The sequence below is a fragment of the Balaenoptera physalus genome, assembly GCF_965194825.1.
Source record: "Balaenoptera physalus genome assembly, chromosome: 6".
NCBI classification, from domain to species: Eukaryota; Metazoa; Chordata; class Mammalia; order Artiodactyla; family Balaenopteridae; genus Balaenoptera; species Balaenoptera physalus.
The window spans coordinates 68,301,475-68,317,958 of NC_138885.1; the positions used below are offsets into that span (position 1 = coordinate 68,301,475).

At 35.2% G+C, this 16,484-nt stretch overlaps 1 protein-coding gene and 1 long non-coding RNA gene across 7 annotated transcripts in view; one reads left to right on the forward strand and one right to left on the reverse strand.

Moving 5' to 3' along the window:
• LOC309662596 overlaps positions 1–11,444 on the forward strand; it is a 95,562-nt gene extending 84,118 nt beyond the window's left edge. For 2 of the 3 annotated variants that reach the window (XR_014264790.1, XR_014264792.1), the window contains one exon: positions 2,809–11,444. This is a non-coding gene — a long non-coding RNA (uncharacterized lncRNA). The remainder of the gene's footprint in view (positions 1–2,808) is intronic. The other variant, XR_014264791.1, reaches the window with a different exon arrangement.
• ATF2 (activating transcription factor 2) overlaps positions 1–16,484 on the reverse strand; it is a 78,236-nt gene that overhangs the window by 42,619 nt on the left and 19,133 nt on the right. For all 4 annotated transcript variants that reach the window (XM_082465423.1, XM_082465424.1, XM_082465426.1 and 1 more), the window contains exon 4: positions 11,451–11,520. In XM_082465423.1, coding sequence (XP_082321549.1) covers positions 11,451–11,520 — 70 coding nt within the window. The remainder of the gene's footprint in view (positions 1–11,450; positions 11,521–16,484) is intronic.

The following is a 16,484-nucleotide window of genomic DNA, read 5'->3' on the forward strand; positions in this document are numbered from 1 at the left end:
TCCCTGGTGGCGCAGTGGTTAAGATTCCGCCTGCCAATGCAGGGGAAACGGGTTCTAGCCCTGGTCCGGGAAGATCCCACATGCCGCGGAGCAACTAAGCCTAAGCCCGTGTGCCACAACTACTGAGCCTGCGCTCCAGAGCCCAAGATCCACAACTACTGAAGCCTGCGCACTGCAACTACTGAGCCCACGCACTGCAACTACTGAAGCCCATGCACCTAGAGCCCATGCTCCGCAATGAGAAGCCCGTGCACCACAACGAAGAGTAGCCCCCGCTGGCCACAACTAGAGAAAGCCTGCACGCACCAAGGAAGACCAACACAGCCAAAAGTAAATAAATAAATAAATTTTTAAAAAGTAAAATAAAATTAAATTAAAATTTTAACTTAGAATAAAGTGATTTTTCATTTTTTTATCACATTCTTATATAAAAAAATGAAGCAAAATTACTTTTAGAACTACACTTAACTTGGATACGTCCTGCATGCCAAAGGTGACATTTATGATTACAATATAATAAATGCATTGTTTAAATACCTCCTGACTGTGTCTGGACATCAATCTTTATGAAGATGCTTCCTTATCTTTAGCAACATTTATAACTGAAAATAGAGAGCACTTACTTTTTGTTATTTCAGAGCAATAATGATAAAATGCCAAATTAAGAGATCTAAACTCACTCTCTAGTCTATATCCTTACAAATGGGATGTAAAATTATATATATTTGAACTTGGTTCCTCTGAACCACCAAAAATGGATTCCTTCTCTTTGGTCTCACCACCCCACTATCCAACTCACTACATCCTTTCATGCAACAAATGATAATAGCTTTAGGGTAACCTTAAAACAACGTAAAAGAATGAAATATTTCTTTCCATTATGGTTTTTATTCTAAATATTAAAAGTATGACCTATATCATACTTAGGCCAGCCCACAAGCCCACTGTAAAAGTTAATCCCTCTCATTTATATCCCATCTTGCTCTGCACAGTGCCTGGTTATAGCACCTATCAATATTATATTGATATTTTTGTATTTCCTTTTAAGTAGGCTGAGCTACTACTATTTGAGCTCCCCCAAATTTAGCATATAGTAAGTAGTCAATAAATGCCAACTGAAAGAAAGAACTCCTTACAATTAAAGAATTGAATCTTCAAGCCCAGTCTAAAGGAAAAACAAAAAACCCACCAAACCACAGACTGCTCCTTAAGATGAATTAAGCCTTTAATTTAATTTGGCTGTATAGTGCTCTCATGTAAGTATGCTTACCACTAAGTCTTTAAGTTACTGTACACCAGTGGAAAATTATTATTATATGACCCCTCTTCAAAACCTGCTTGTATTCCCATTGTAGGTGAGTGTCCAGATGCAAACAGTACCTCTATCCCTTGACTTATTCATTTACTCTTCAAACATTTATTGAGTATGAACTATAGGCACTGGGATCATAATCCAGCTCCTCCCCACTCAAGTGCTATTTTCCTATTGCTTCATCATTGTAAGAATCCTTTCCAAATTGGAGAAATAAGGGCTTCCCTGGTGGCGCAGTGGTTAAGAATCCGCCTGCCAACGCAGGGGACACAGATTTGAGCCCTGGTCCAGGAAGATCCCACATGCCGCGGAGCAACTAAGCCCATGCGTCACAACTGCTGAGCCTGTGCTCCAGAGCCTGTGAGCCACAACTACTCAGTCCGCGAGCCACAACTACTGAAGCCCACGCGCCTAGAGCCCGTGCTCCGCATCAGGAGAAGCCACTGCAATAAGAAGCCCGCACGCAGCAACGAAGACCCAACACAGCCAAAAATAAATAAACAAATTTATTAAAAAAAAAAAATTGGAGAAATAATAAATAGTCATCCTTTGATAGACTGAATAACAAAGCTCTTGGAGAATGAACACAGCTATAGCATTTACTTGTGTTAGTTACTTCATTGCTTTTTACTTTGCATTACAGTTTTGAATGTCTTACAAGTATCTTTTTTTTTTTTGCTTGAATGTTTACAGGTATCTTAAAGCAAGATTCACTTTACGTTCCAAAGAACCTAACAACGTGGCTTCTCCATTGAGGGCAATCATTAAACATTTGCAAATGAATGCATTTTGGTAGAGGTCTTAGATTTTAAAACAGCAGTCAGCATAATTAACAGATAGTTATGTGCTAAGAATTTTTTATCCTAACAGTATCCTCTGTTTAGATACTGGTTTGAACACAAATATCCAAATCAAACAGCAACTACATATAGAATAAATAACATTATGCTTTATACAAAACATGTGAAAACGGCACCAAGATTGATTCTAAGTGAAAAGAAACAGCTAAAAGGATCCTAAAAAACATTTAGGATCATATGAATAGGAAGAGGAGAAATGCGAGGAATATGAATTTACAAAGTCTCATGGAGAATGTACAGATCAAATTTACCTGAATGCTATTTATAAAGGAATTGTTGATCATATAATGATATTATTTATATACACGGGTAAAATACACTGAAATTGACACTTGATACAGGTGAGTTTAACCTTGGCTATCATCTGAGAAAACTTATTTATTTCTAACAAGAAACTTAAAAAGACAGTGTCAAAAGGCAGTCACCAGGAACAGATATATATATATATGTAAAACACATTCTTTCTTCAACAAACACTTATAAAGTAGCTATTACAAGCTAACATTTTTGCAGAATCTCTTTGAACTGCTTTCCCAGACAAATTAAGAATTTTATTCTAAAAATAAGCTTCGTAGAAAAATTATAATGATACTGCTAGTGATAACATATTGAATTCATACAATTTCTTTCTTCCAGGCAATTGAGAGCACAACTCCAATGCAAAATGTTATTGATGTGCAGTGTTTTGTTAAACAAGAAGACTTTGAGCATACAGCTGAATAAACAATGGCAAAGGCAGTCAAGAAAGGTAGGATATAGGCCAATCATCTCTCTTAAAAGGTTAAAAAGGATGGGTAACCTGACAGATAGGAGGGAGGTGAAATAGTTGCTTCCACAATAAATTAATTTAAGCTCTGGTATCTGAGAAATCTGTGTTTCCAAGGCTTGAACACTCTTACCAGAATTAACTTCCTAAGAAATCAGTCATTCTGCATTTAATACATGCATTCATATCCATGAAACAGATTATTATTCCTATTTAAAATAGGTTAAATAGGTACTAAGTTATAAAGCCATCAGGCCAATAGCCCATTTTACTACCTCTTTCACTAGCTGAATTATTTTATTCAACATCAGGAAGTTACTAATTAAACACACACACACACACACACTCCCACTCCCACACCTTCAATGAAACTTTAGATTAAATAAAATGATTATCTCCTTTGTAAAACAGCTTATAATGTATTAACATTCTACCAAAGAAAGAATTTTCAATAAATCACCAAAAGCAAAGATACTATCAATAAAATATGAGTTTCAATGTTAAATGAATCTTTCACTAAATTATCTCAACTTTGTCTCTTTTACTGAATTCAATGGAACATCCTGTTAAAACAAATGAAATGAACAGGACTCTTTTTGTGAAATACCTAATAGTGACTGAGCATATAAAAATAATTGTAATAGAAAGAGTCAAAAGTTAAAATCCTCTGCATTGAATTCTATAAGTCTCTCTCTCTGAAATGACATTATCAACAAAATGTATTGAAAATTTTAAAAACCTATTTGAAAATTTAAGCCCATTTAGTTTTTTAAAGCTGAAATTCAAATTTGGAATAATGTTATCACCTACTAGTGACAAAAAATAATTTGTAATACCATCAAATTGGTGTTTCTAAAATCAATTCCTATTAGAATTTCTGATTTCCTAGGAAATACTATTTGAATCTAGAGAGACTATACCATTTCTGTTCTAAGCAAGATTTAACAAATGGATGATGCTGACCGTAGCCGGATTATCATTTTGGCCAGTAACAGTTACAAGGTATTATTATAACAAAGAGATTAGACTATTTTAAGTATATTACGGAACAAATATAGGCAAAAAAATAGTTAATAATACCTAGGATTGGAGTGTTCATGATGAGAACGGTGCTTAGATAAATTACTAGCGAAAATAAATTGTTTTAGCTTTTAAAAACAATATGGCAAAATGTATGAAGAACCTTAAAAATGTGTATACATTTTCACCCAATAAATTGATTTCTAAAAATGTATTTTGAGGAATTAATTAGAGATGCATATAAAGGGTAATACAGAAGAATACTCATCACAATGTTGTGATTTTTTAAGGCCATAATAATTAATTTTTAGGTCATAAAAGAAGAATGGGTAAATAGATTATGGGACACATTCTGGCAATAGAATACTACACAGGAACTCAAACCCATGTTTTCAATTAACACACAAAATGCCCATGATACATATAATGTCATCTGCATACAAAGAGAATACAAAACTATATGTGCAGTATGATCCCAATTTTGTTTGAATAAATAAAAGGGGGGAAGGCTATAGGAAATATACCAAATTTAACAGAAGTCCTCTCTGGATTTTATTTTTTCCTTTTGTCAACATTTTCAGTGATGCTTTTGTAATTATGAGAAAATAAAAACCTTTAATGTTAATTGAAAAAAAAAACATATACAAAGACCTGTATTCAAATATACCTTGAAGCCTGAACATTCTATTTAGGGATGTTTCGCTATAAATGTTAACACAAGAGTAGGCTTGGGTTCAAACTTATCTTCCATATTTGCAGGTTCTGTGACAGAGACATTCAGTAATATATTTAAGTTCGACTGCTCACTTGTAAAATGAGGCCACTAGCACCCATTTTATAGGGCTGTTGCAGGATTAAATGACATAACCCACATAAGCTTCTTAGCACAGTGACAGGCTAAGTTAAAAAATGTTACTACTGTTATAACTGTTTTTATTACTATGACAACTATTATATGAAACTTTAATTCCTCAAATCCTTTTTGAAACAAGTTGGAGCACAAATAAATATACATGGTATATATACACTTGATAAATATCTGAAAGCTCTATTCTGTGGTTCATAAGCAACTTTTTCGTGTTTCTCAGGTAGAGCTTTTTTGTTGTTATTGTTTTGAATAAACTTTTTATTTTGGAAAACCTTTAAGTTTACAGAAAAGTTGCAATAATAGTACAGAGAGTTCTCACACACTCATTACTCAGTTTGTTTCCCCAATGTTCTCATCTTACATTACTGTGGTACGTTTATCAAAACTAAGAAACCAACATTGATATATTACTATTAACTAAACTTAAGACTTTGGTAATTTCAGTATTACCCAGCTTAACCAGACTCAGGCTCCAAATGACTTTTTGTTAGGTTACCAAATTCAAAATCATCTCTGAAAACTATGACAAGGACCGCCAGCTGTCCCTCAATATCTATTACCCTTTTTCCTTCAATAAAAGAACTTCTGCATTTTAGGTGAGCACTTGGCTGCCCAGGACAAAGACCACATTTTCTAGCTTTCTTTGCAGTTAGGTAGCCATATGATTGGGCTGGGACCAAAAGAATGAGTGAAAATTATATGCATTACTTCCAGTTAATGCTCCTGAAATGATGGGTGTATACATGCTGTGTTTTGCTTCCCCTTCTCCCTCCCTTATTGCTGGAATATGGACTTGATGTCAGGAGCTGGAACAGCCATCTTGGAGCTAGAAATGCAAGTAGCATGTTGAGGGCTACAGAACCAGCCAGCCCTGGGACTCCTACTTCCCGGTTATTACATAAAGAACAAACTGCTCAATCTATTAAGGTTGAGTCTTTGTTTCAGCCAGAATCCTAAGTAATACAAGTCTCTTTAAAACAATGTGCCAGAGCTTCTAAAGGTGATTTCTTTTGTGTAATGGAATGAACAGAAATGTAGTTTTTTATGGTGACCATATCGAAGAAATGTTTGTATGTCTAAGTTTTGATATGCTTCCTTTTCTCTATTCAAACCTTTCACACCTCTTCCCGCCTTTTCACTTTCAGTTACTATGGATAAATTGTCTATGGTCCTTTCTAAGGCCAGTCTCTCCACTTGAACACCGGATCCCATCCTCTCTTAAGGACCCCATTCCTGCAACAGTCCCTCTCTCTCTGCAGTGTCAAATATGCTGTGATAGTCCCACCTTAAAATTCAAAACAAACAAAAAAACTCCATCTTCAATTCTCCTCCAGCAGTATTTTACTGTTCCCTTTAAGCTAAATACCAAGAAAAAGGTATCTTATAATGTCTCCACTTCTGGTTCTCCACATTTACTCGTCAGGCTAACTCCAATCTCACTGTTGTCACTGCTGCTTCACTGAAGCTACTCTTATCAAGGTGTCTAATAATCCCCATTTTTCTAAATCCGATTATAAATACTGAATTCTCACCCTACCCTATCAACTATATGACTACATTGTTCCCCCACACTTTGAAATACTTTTTCTACTTGACTTCCAGAACACAATTTTCTTCACTGTCTGCTTGCTTCTCAGTCTCCTCTGCTACAGCCTCCCCCTCTTTCTGACTTCTGAACACTGGAATGCCTTGAAGCTTAGTTCTCACCCTTCCTCTCTATCTATACTATTTAAATACAGAAGTAAAACTAAAGAAATATGGGGATTATAGATTATCAGACAAAATGTATTACAAACCCTGACAATGGAAAAATTATTATCAGACATCAAGGGAGAGGAAAGAAGTAGGAGGAAAAATGAATGTTAACTCCTTTCATAACACGGAGTCTAAAAAACAATTCTAACTTCTTAATGTTTTTCATATTTTTAAAAAATATTAGGTCTTTTAAACAATCTCTGATACACATATATACGTATGTTCTTACATTCAGCAATAGGTTTCTTTTTCTTCTGTTGCATTTTAGTAAATTAAAAAGAAATAGTGTAATAAACCTCTTTGCACATTCACCCAGCTTTAGCAATTATCAACCTATGATCCATCTCATTTCATCTCTACTCACCATTCACCCAATGGATTTTTTTGAGGCCAACCCCAGAAATTATTTTACCTGTAAGTATTTCAGTATTTGTCTGTGACAGATTGTAAAATATGGCCACAAATTCCTTCCATTATGATATGTACCCTCCTTCCTTTGCAACGTGGTAAGGCTGGTTCTCCCATCCAGAGGAGGGTATCTATTTCCCCACCCCTTGAGTCTGGGCTGGTCTGGTGACTTGTACTGATCAACAGAATGCTGCAGAAGTGATGACCTGTCACTTCCAAACTGAAGCTTCAAGAAGCTTTATAGCTTTTGCTTCTATTCTCCTGGAATACTACTGTCCAGAGACTGACAGGTAACAAAATATATTGAACATATATCTAATAACCTTGGGCATATGTCTTTTCATAGTTTTGACAGTGCATCTTTGGGATAGAGTCCCAGAAGTAGGACTGTTGGGTCAAAGGGTAAATGCATGTGTAATTTTGCTAGATATTGCCAAACTCCCTCTAGGGGGTGTGCCATCTTGCACTTTTACCAGCAATGAATGAGAGTGCAGGAGTACTTTTAATATCACTGAAGTAAAATGGTTGCTGCTTTTCCAAAAATATAAACATTCTTATGGTAGAAAATGTCCAAATAATCATAGATTGATTTATAGGCAGGATCATTAGATGGAAATGTTGCTGATATATATTATGAGGAAGAACAATGGGTGACTTTTGGGCCTGATAAAGTGCTGGAACACCCTTGTTATGTTCATAGTGTTCATAAGGTCTTCTAAGAAGACCTTAGCCCTACGAAGGGTCTCTTCTTGGCGGGCTAAGAGGTAGTCTACCTCTCAGTCTCTTGGCCATTTGTGCCATGGAAACAGACTGGGCATGTGCAAGGCAGTCTGCTGTGAGAACTTAAACAATGAATATTAAAAGGTTCCCAGACTTTCTGGATCTGGTGTTGAGGTGAATAAACTCTTACTTTACCCTGGGGATGTGCTGTGTAATGTTCCATTTGCCTCATCCCATCAGGTAAGGAAGCAAAGCATTAATAGTGTCTATAAACAGTCTGGATATGCTTGAACAGATTGTGTAATTTTTCTCAGCAATTTTAAAATATCTTCTTGACCTGAAGACTATCTCGTTTCCATTTGCCTTATTTCCCCTAATTTTACTGAGTCATTCTTTCACTGGTTCTATCTCCCAGCCAGGCAGAAACGACAGCCTGGCCTTGGGAGTTGGGGTGGAGGCAGAAGATGGAAGGGATAGTTTCGGCACAGAGGCACCAAAAACGGGGAAGGTTAGATGGTACTAATTCGACTTCTTGGGTTCATCCTGAAGTCAAATCCTCCCTGATCTTTTGTTGGCTTCATTTGGAAGCTCTCTTAAGTAAATTTAAATGTAATTCTTTTTATTTAAAATGGCATGTATATTACTAAAGACTCAATCACAAAATAACAATTCCAACTATTTTAAGCAGAAAAGGATAGGACAAGGAATTAGGGACTGGTTTGAGACTGAGTTTCCACGAATGATTCCTAGAACAACACGGCAAAACTGGTCATGGTCCAAAGGCTGGCTCTAAAAACATACTGTATTAGCTGTAATCCAGGGATTAAAGAATCATGCTGTGTCTGTCCAATCCATTCCAGCAAAATGGAGGACTTGAGTAATACCACCTTTCCATTCAACTCGGTTCCAAATCCAAGAAGTAAATGTAATTTACCAGAATGAGTAAATCTGGTTGGTGGAACCTAAAATCATACCCAGAATTCTAGCTGAAAAGGATTTTAGAAATTGCAATTTTTAGCTTTCCTGAATTTATAGAAAAATGTATACAAAATATATCTCCAAAATATATGTCAAATCAGTCTATTTCTCTACTTGTCCATTATTACCACCTAGTCAAAGCCACCACTATCTCTCTGACTGCTGCCAGTCTCTACTTTCATTATTAGCTCAGCAATGGCTTTTCACTGCTCTGTGAATAAAATCCAAACACCTTATCATAGTCAACAAAAGCCCTACAGGTTATGGACTCTTTTTATTCCCCTACATTTCTGACCTTATCTCCTACCCTTATCCTCATTAATCACTATATGCTCCAGCCACAACAGTCATCTTTCTGTTTTTAAACACACCAAATCCATTTCTTCCCTACCAGCCTTTATATTTGCTGTTCCTTCAGTCTGGAAATCTCTTCCCCCAGGTATGTGCAGGGTTTGCTCCCACATCTTTATTCAAATGTCACCTTATTACAGAGGCATTCCCTGACCAACCTATCTAAAATATCACCAACCCTGGTAACTCCTACCTTTACCCTGCTCAACATCATTGGACACCATGTAAATTAAAATTTTTAGATACCACTATACCCTCACCAGAATGATTAAAATTAAAAGACTATCCAAAACAATCCTGAAAAAGGAGAACTAAATTGGAGAACTTACCCTACCTGACTGGAAGGCTTACTGTAAAGCTAGAGCAATCAAGACAGTATGGTACTGGCATAAAAATTGACAGATTGATGAAAGGAACGGAATAGAAAGCTAAGAAATAGATCCACACTTACACAAATCATTTGATTTTCAATAAAGGGGAGGAAGCAATTTAATGGAGAAAGGAAAATCTTTTCAACAAACGACACTGGAATATCTGAGAAACCATATGGAAAAAAAAGTGAGCTTCAACTCCTACCTCACACTATACACAAAAATTAATTCAAGATGCAAAAGAGACTGAAATGAAAAACCAAGCTTTCAGAGGAAAGCAATGGAGAATATCTTTGTGACTTAAGGTTAAGCAAAAGTTTCTTAGATAAGTCACAAAAACCAACAACCAAAGAAGAGAAAAAATGAATACATTAGACTTCATTAAAATTAGAAACATCTGTTCATCAAAAGATACTATTATGAAAATCAAGTTGGAAACCACAGACCTGGAGAAATATTTGATGATAGACTAGTACCCATGATATTTAAAGAACTCATACAACTCAATAATTAAAAGACAGGCAACCTAATTTTTAAAAACAAGTAGAAGATTTGAAAAGATATTTTTTCACAAAAAGTAAAGTACACGAATGGCCAATAAGCACATGAAAAAGTGCTCATTTTTTCATCAGTCAACAAAGAAATGCAAAGTAACACTTTATATATCAGTATACACACAATGAAAATGGCTAAAATTAAAAGACTGACACCAAATGTTGGCAAAGATATGATACAACAGGACCTCTCATAGACTGTTGGTGGAAATGCAAAGTGATACCTCTGTTTTGGAAAGCAGTTTGGCAATTTCCTATTATATATTACATATGATCCCACCACTACTCTCCTAGGTACTCACCCAAGAGAAAAGAAAGCATGCATTCATTCAAAGACTTATACATAAATATTCACAACAGCTTTATTTGTAACAACTAAAAACTGGAAATAAGACAAATGTCCATAAACAAGTGAATAAATAAACTAATGGTGAAATAAGGAAATACTGCTCCTCAATGAAAAGGAATTAACTACTAATCACATAGCATGGAGAAATTGTAAATTAACTATGTGGAAGGAAAGAATCCAGTCAAAAGTACATACTGTATGATTCCATTTATATAAAATTCTGGAAAATACAAGCTAACCTATAGTGACAGAAGGCAGATCAATGGTTGACAGGGATGGGAGGGAGGTATAACAAATAAACATGAGGAAACTTTTGGGGATGATGAATATGTTCACTATCTTAATTGTGGTGATGGTTTTATGGGTACATACATATGTTAAAATGTATCAAACTGTACACTATAAGTATGTGCAGTTTATTGTATATAAATTATACCTCCATTTAAAATATCAGCTAAAGAAAACAATGAGAACCAAAGAAACACTTTAATACTTATTTATGATTTATAGTTTGTATATTTAAGTACTCTGTAATTTTACTACACATTAAATTTATTCTTTCATTCCTTAGTGTCTATAGTTATTTTAAGATTATTATAACAGTAATAGATTAATAATTTAATGGCCTATTAAAAAACACTGAAATATTATTTTCTGTAACAACACTAAAATATTATTTTCTAAAAATGCTTCCACACATGCTCTATATTAAAGATGTTATACTTAAGAACATTAATATATTAGTGATATGCTCAGAGGTAAACATCAGTTATTTTCACAAGAGTTCAGCAAGTAAACTAATTTTCATAAAAGATAATGTATATCTGATTTCCAATTAGGCAACTCACAATGATTTTCAACCAATAATGGTCAAATGAATATACTTTTAAGTCCTGGATTTTCTCCAGGTTTTCCATCTTTCCCTTTCAAGACTTAATTTTTTTTTTTCCATATTAGATTGTATTCTTTAAAACTCAGATGTGCTATTGAGGAAAATTTCTTCCCCAAATTTTTCTGGGTTATTTTCATTCTAACTCCAAAATTGTACAAAACATTGTAAAACAATCCTTTTAATGACAACATATACTGTCATAAGTGTTTTACTAAACATGAATATACAAAACAATTTATATATTACCTGGCCACATCCAGGGGCAGTACATAGAAAGGGTTTGTCATCACTCATATTCCACAGGTCCTTGTATTGCCTATAATAAAACATTAAGAAATGGCTAAATGTTTCACAGCACAGATTTTTAAATAAAGAACAACTTAAAATGTAATATTATTTGATTTTCACTAAGCTTATTACCTTCTATCTGAATGTGAAGTAAAACACTTTTACTGACATTTTAACCCCACCTTCCATTTTCTTATTATGAATAGAGACATGTAACATGCAGATTTTACACTACAGAAAAAAATATTAGGAACCCTGATCTATCAGGCTAAATCTTTCCTGTTCAGTAGCATAAGTGCAGAAAGAATGAAATAATTATAAGATAACCACTTTAAATCCCAATGAAATAATGGACTAGGTAACTATCATCAATGTCTGATAAAACAAACAGGAACAAAGGTGACGGGAACTTTATAATGGCTGGGTCAGGTTGACAGCATCTGAACTCACAGGTCAGTCTTAAATTAACATCACTAAAAGTGAGACAAACATTATGTGCCCCCTGATATGCAATAGAAAGCACACAAAGGATTCTTGGGGGGAAAAAAAGTCAAGCCTGAATCTAATCAAGCCTCTCTAGATCCAACTACAGGAAATATAGGAGATAGAAAAACATGTCGAAAGGGGAGACAGCAGAAGCCAGAAGAACTACAATTCCGCAGCCTGTGGATCGAAAACCACATTCACAGAGAGACAGACAAAATGAAAAGGCAGAGGACTATGTACCACATGAAGGAACAAGATAAAAACCCAGAAAAACAATTAAATGAAGTGGAGATAGGCAACCTCCCAGAAAAAGAAATCAGAATAATGATAGTGAAGATGATCCAGGACCTCAGAAAAAGAATGGAGGAAAAGATCAAGAAGGTGCAAGAAATGTTGAACAAAGACCTAGAAGAATTAAAGAACAAAGACCTAGAAGAATTAAAGAACAAACAGAGATGAACAATACAATAAGTGAAATGAAAACTACACTAGAAGGAATCAATAGCAGAATAACTGAGGCAGAAGAACGGATAAGTGACCTGGAAGACAGAATGGTGGAATTCACTGCTGAGGAACAGAATAAAGAAAAAAGAATGAAAAGAAATGAAGACAGCCTAAGAGACCTCTAGAACAACATTAAACGCACCAACATTCACATTATAGGGGTCCCAGAAGGAGAAGAGAGAGAGAAAGGACCCGAGAAAATATCTGAAGAGATTATAGTCAAAAACTTCCCTAACGTGGGAAAGGAAACAGCCACCCAAGTCCAGGAAGCGCAGAGAGTCCAGGCAGGATAAACCCAAGGAGAAACATGCCGAGACACATAGTAATCAAATTGACAAAAATTAAAGACAAAGAAAAATTATGGAAAGCAACAAGGGAAAAACGACAAATAACATACAAGGGAACTCCCATAAGGTTAACAGCTGATTTTTCAGCAGAAACTCTACAAGGCAGAAGGGAGTGGCAAGATATATTTAAAGTGATGAAAGGGAAGAACCTACAACCAAGATTACTCTACCCGGCAGGATCTCATTCAGATTCGACAGAGAAATCAAAAACTTTACAGACAAGCAAAAGCTAACAGAATTCAGCACCACCAAACCAGCTCCACAACAAATGTTAAAGGAACTTCTCTAAGAGGGAAACACAAAAGAAAAGGGCCTAGGAAAAAAACCCATAACAATTAAGAAAATGGTAACAGGAACATACATACCGATAATTACCTTAAACGTGAATGTATTAAATGCCCCAAGCAGAAGACACAGGCTCACTGAATGGATACAAAAACAAGACCCATATATATGCTGTCTACAAGAGACCCACTTCAGACCTAGGGACACATACAGACTGAAAGTGAGGGGATGGAAAAAGATACTCCATGCAAATGGAAATCAAAAGAAAGCTGGAATAGCAATACTCATGTCAGATAAAATAGACTTTAAAATAAAGAATGTTGTAAGAGACAAGGAAGGACACTACATAATGATCAAGGGATCAATCTAAGAAGAAGATATAACAATTATAAATATATATGCACCCAACATAGGAGCACCTCAATACATAAGGCAACTGCTAACAGCTATAAAAGAGGAAATTGACAGTAACACAATAGTGGTGGGCTTTAACACTTCACTTACACTAATGGACAGATCATCCAGACAGAAAATTGATAAGGAAACACAAGCTTTAAATGACACAATAGACCAGACAGATTTAAATGACATCTACAGGACATTCCATCCAAAAACAGCAGATTACACTTTCTTCTCAAGTGCACACGGAACATTCTCCAGGATAGATCACATCTTGGGTCACAAATCAAGCCTCAGTAAATTTAAGACAATTGAAACCATATCAAGCATCTTTTCTGACCACAACGCTATGAAATTAGAAATCAGTTACAGGGAAAAAAACGTAAAAAACACAAACACATGGAGGCTAAGCGTTACTAAATAACCAAGAGATCACTGAAGAAATCAAAGAGGAAATCAAAAAATACCTAGAGACAAATGACAACGAAAACACGACTATCCAAAACCTATGGGATGCAACAAAAGCAGTTGTAAGAGGGAAGTTTATAGCAATATAATCCTACCTCAAGAAACAAGAAAAATCTCAAATAAACAATCTAACCTTACACCTAAAGGAACTAGAGAAAGAACAAAAATACCCCAAAGTTAGCAGAAGGAAGGAAATCACAAAGATCAGATCAGAAATAAATGAAACAGAACAAAGAAAACAATAGCAAAGATCAATAAAACTAAAAGCTGATTCTTTGAGAAGATAAACAAAATTGATAAACCTTTAGCCAGACTCATCAAGAAAAAAGAGGAAGAGGACTCAAATCAATAAAATTAGAAATGAAAGAGGAGAAGTTACAACAGACACTGCAGAAATACAAAGCACCATAAGAGACTACTACAAGCAACTCTCTATGCCAATAAAATGGACAACCTGGAAGAAATGGACAAATTCTTAGAAAGGTATAACCTTCCAAGACTGAACCAGGAGGAAATAGAAAATATGAACAGACCAATCACAAGTAATAAAATTGAAACTGTGATTTAAAATCTTCCAACAAACAAAAGTCCAGGACCAGATGGCTTCACAGGTGAATTCTATCAAACATTTAGAGAAGAGCTAACACCCATCCTTCTCAAACTCTTCCAAAAACTTGCAGAGGAAGGAACACTCTCAACTCATTCTAACAGGCCACCATCACCCTGATACCAAAACCAGACAAAGATACTACAAAAAAAGAAAATTACAGACCAATATCACTGATGAATATAGATGCAAAAATCCTCAATAAAATACTAGGAAACAGAATCCAACAACACATTAAAAGGATCATACACCATGATCAAGTGGGGTTTATCCCAGGGATGCAAGGATTCTTCAATATATGCAAATCAATCAATGTGTGTGATATACCATATTAACAAATTGAAGAAGAAAAACCATATGATCATCTCAACAGATGCAGAAAAAGCTTTTGACAAAATTCAACACCCATTCATGATAAAAACTCTCCAGAAAGTGGGCATAGAGGGAACCTACCTCAACATAATAAAGGCCATATATGACAAACCCACAGCAAACATCATTCTCAATGGTGAAAAACTGAAAGCATTTCCTCTAAGGTCAGGAACAAGACAACAATGTCCACTCTCGCCACTATTAGTCAACATAGCTTTGGAAGTCCTAGCCACGGCAATCAGAGAAGAAAAATAAATAAAAGGAATACAAATTGGAAAAGAAGAAGTAAAACTGTCACTGTTTGAAGATGACATGATACTATACATAGAGAATCCTAAAGATGCCACCAGAAAACGACTAGAGCTAATCAATGAATTTGGTAAAGTTGCAGGATACAAAATTAATGCACAGAAATCTCTTGCGTTCCTATACACTAATGATGAAAATTCTGAAAGAGAAATTAAGGAAACACTCCCATTTACCATTGCAACAAACAGAATAAAATACCTAGGAATAAACCTACCTAGGGAGACAAAAGACCTGTATGCAGAAAACTATAAGACACTGATGAAAGAAATTAAAGATGATACCAACAGATGGAGAGATATACCATGTTCTTGGATTGGAAGAATCAATATTGTGAAAATGACTATACTACCCAAAGCAATCTACAGATTCAATGCAATCCCTATCAAATTACCAGTGGCATTTTTTTACAGAATTAGAACAAAATATCTTAAAATTTGTGTGCAGACACAAAAGACCCCAAATAGCCAAAGCAGTCTTGAGAGAAAAAAATGGAGCTGAAGGAATCAGGCTCCCTGACTTCAGACTATACCACAAAGCTATAGTAATGAAGACAATATGGTACTGGCACAAAAAGAGAAATATACATCAATGGAACAGGATAGAAAGCCCAGAGATAAACCCATGCACCTATGATCAACTAATCTATGACAAAGGAGGTAAGGATATACAATAGAGAAAAGACAGTCTGTTCAATAAGTGGGGCTGGGAAAACTGGACAGCTACATGTAAAAGAATGAAATTAGAACACTCCCTAACACCAAACACCAAAATAAACTCAAAATGGATTCAAGACCTAAATGTAAGACCAGACACTATAAAACTCTTAGAGGAAAACATAGGAAGAACACTCTTTGACATAAATCACAGCAAGATCTTTTTTGACCCACCTCCTAGAGTAATGGAAATAACAACAAAAATAAACAAATGGGACCTAATGAAACTTAGAAGCTTTTGCACAGCAAAGGAAACTATAAACAAAATGAAAAGACAACCCTCAGAATGGGAAAAATATTTGCAAACGAATCAATGGACAAAGGATTAATCTCCAAAATATATAAACAGCTCATGCAGCTCAATATTAAAAAAACAAACAACCCAATCCAAAAATGGGCAGAAGACCTAAATAGACATCTCTCCAAAGAAGACATACAGATAGCCAAGAGGCACATGAAAAGCTGCTCAACATCACTAATTATTAGAGAAATGCAAATCAAA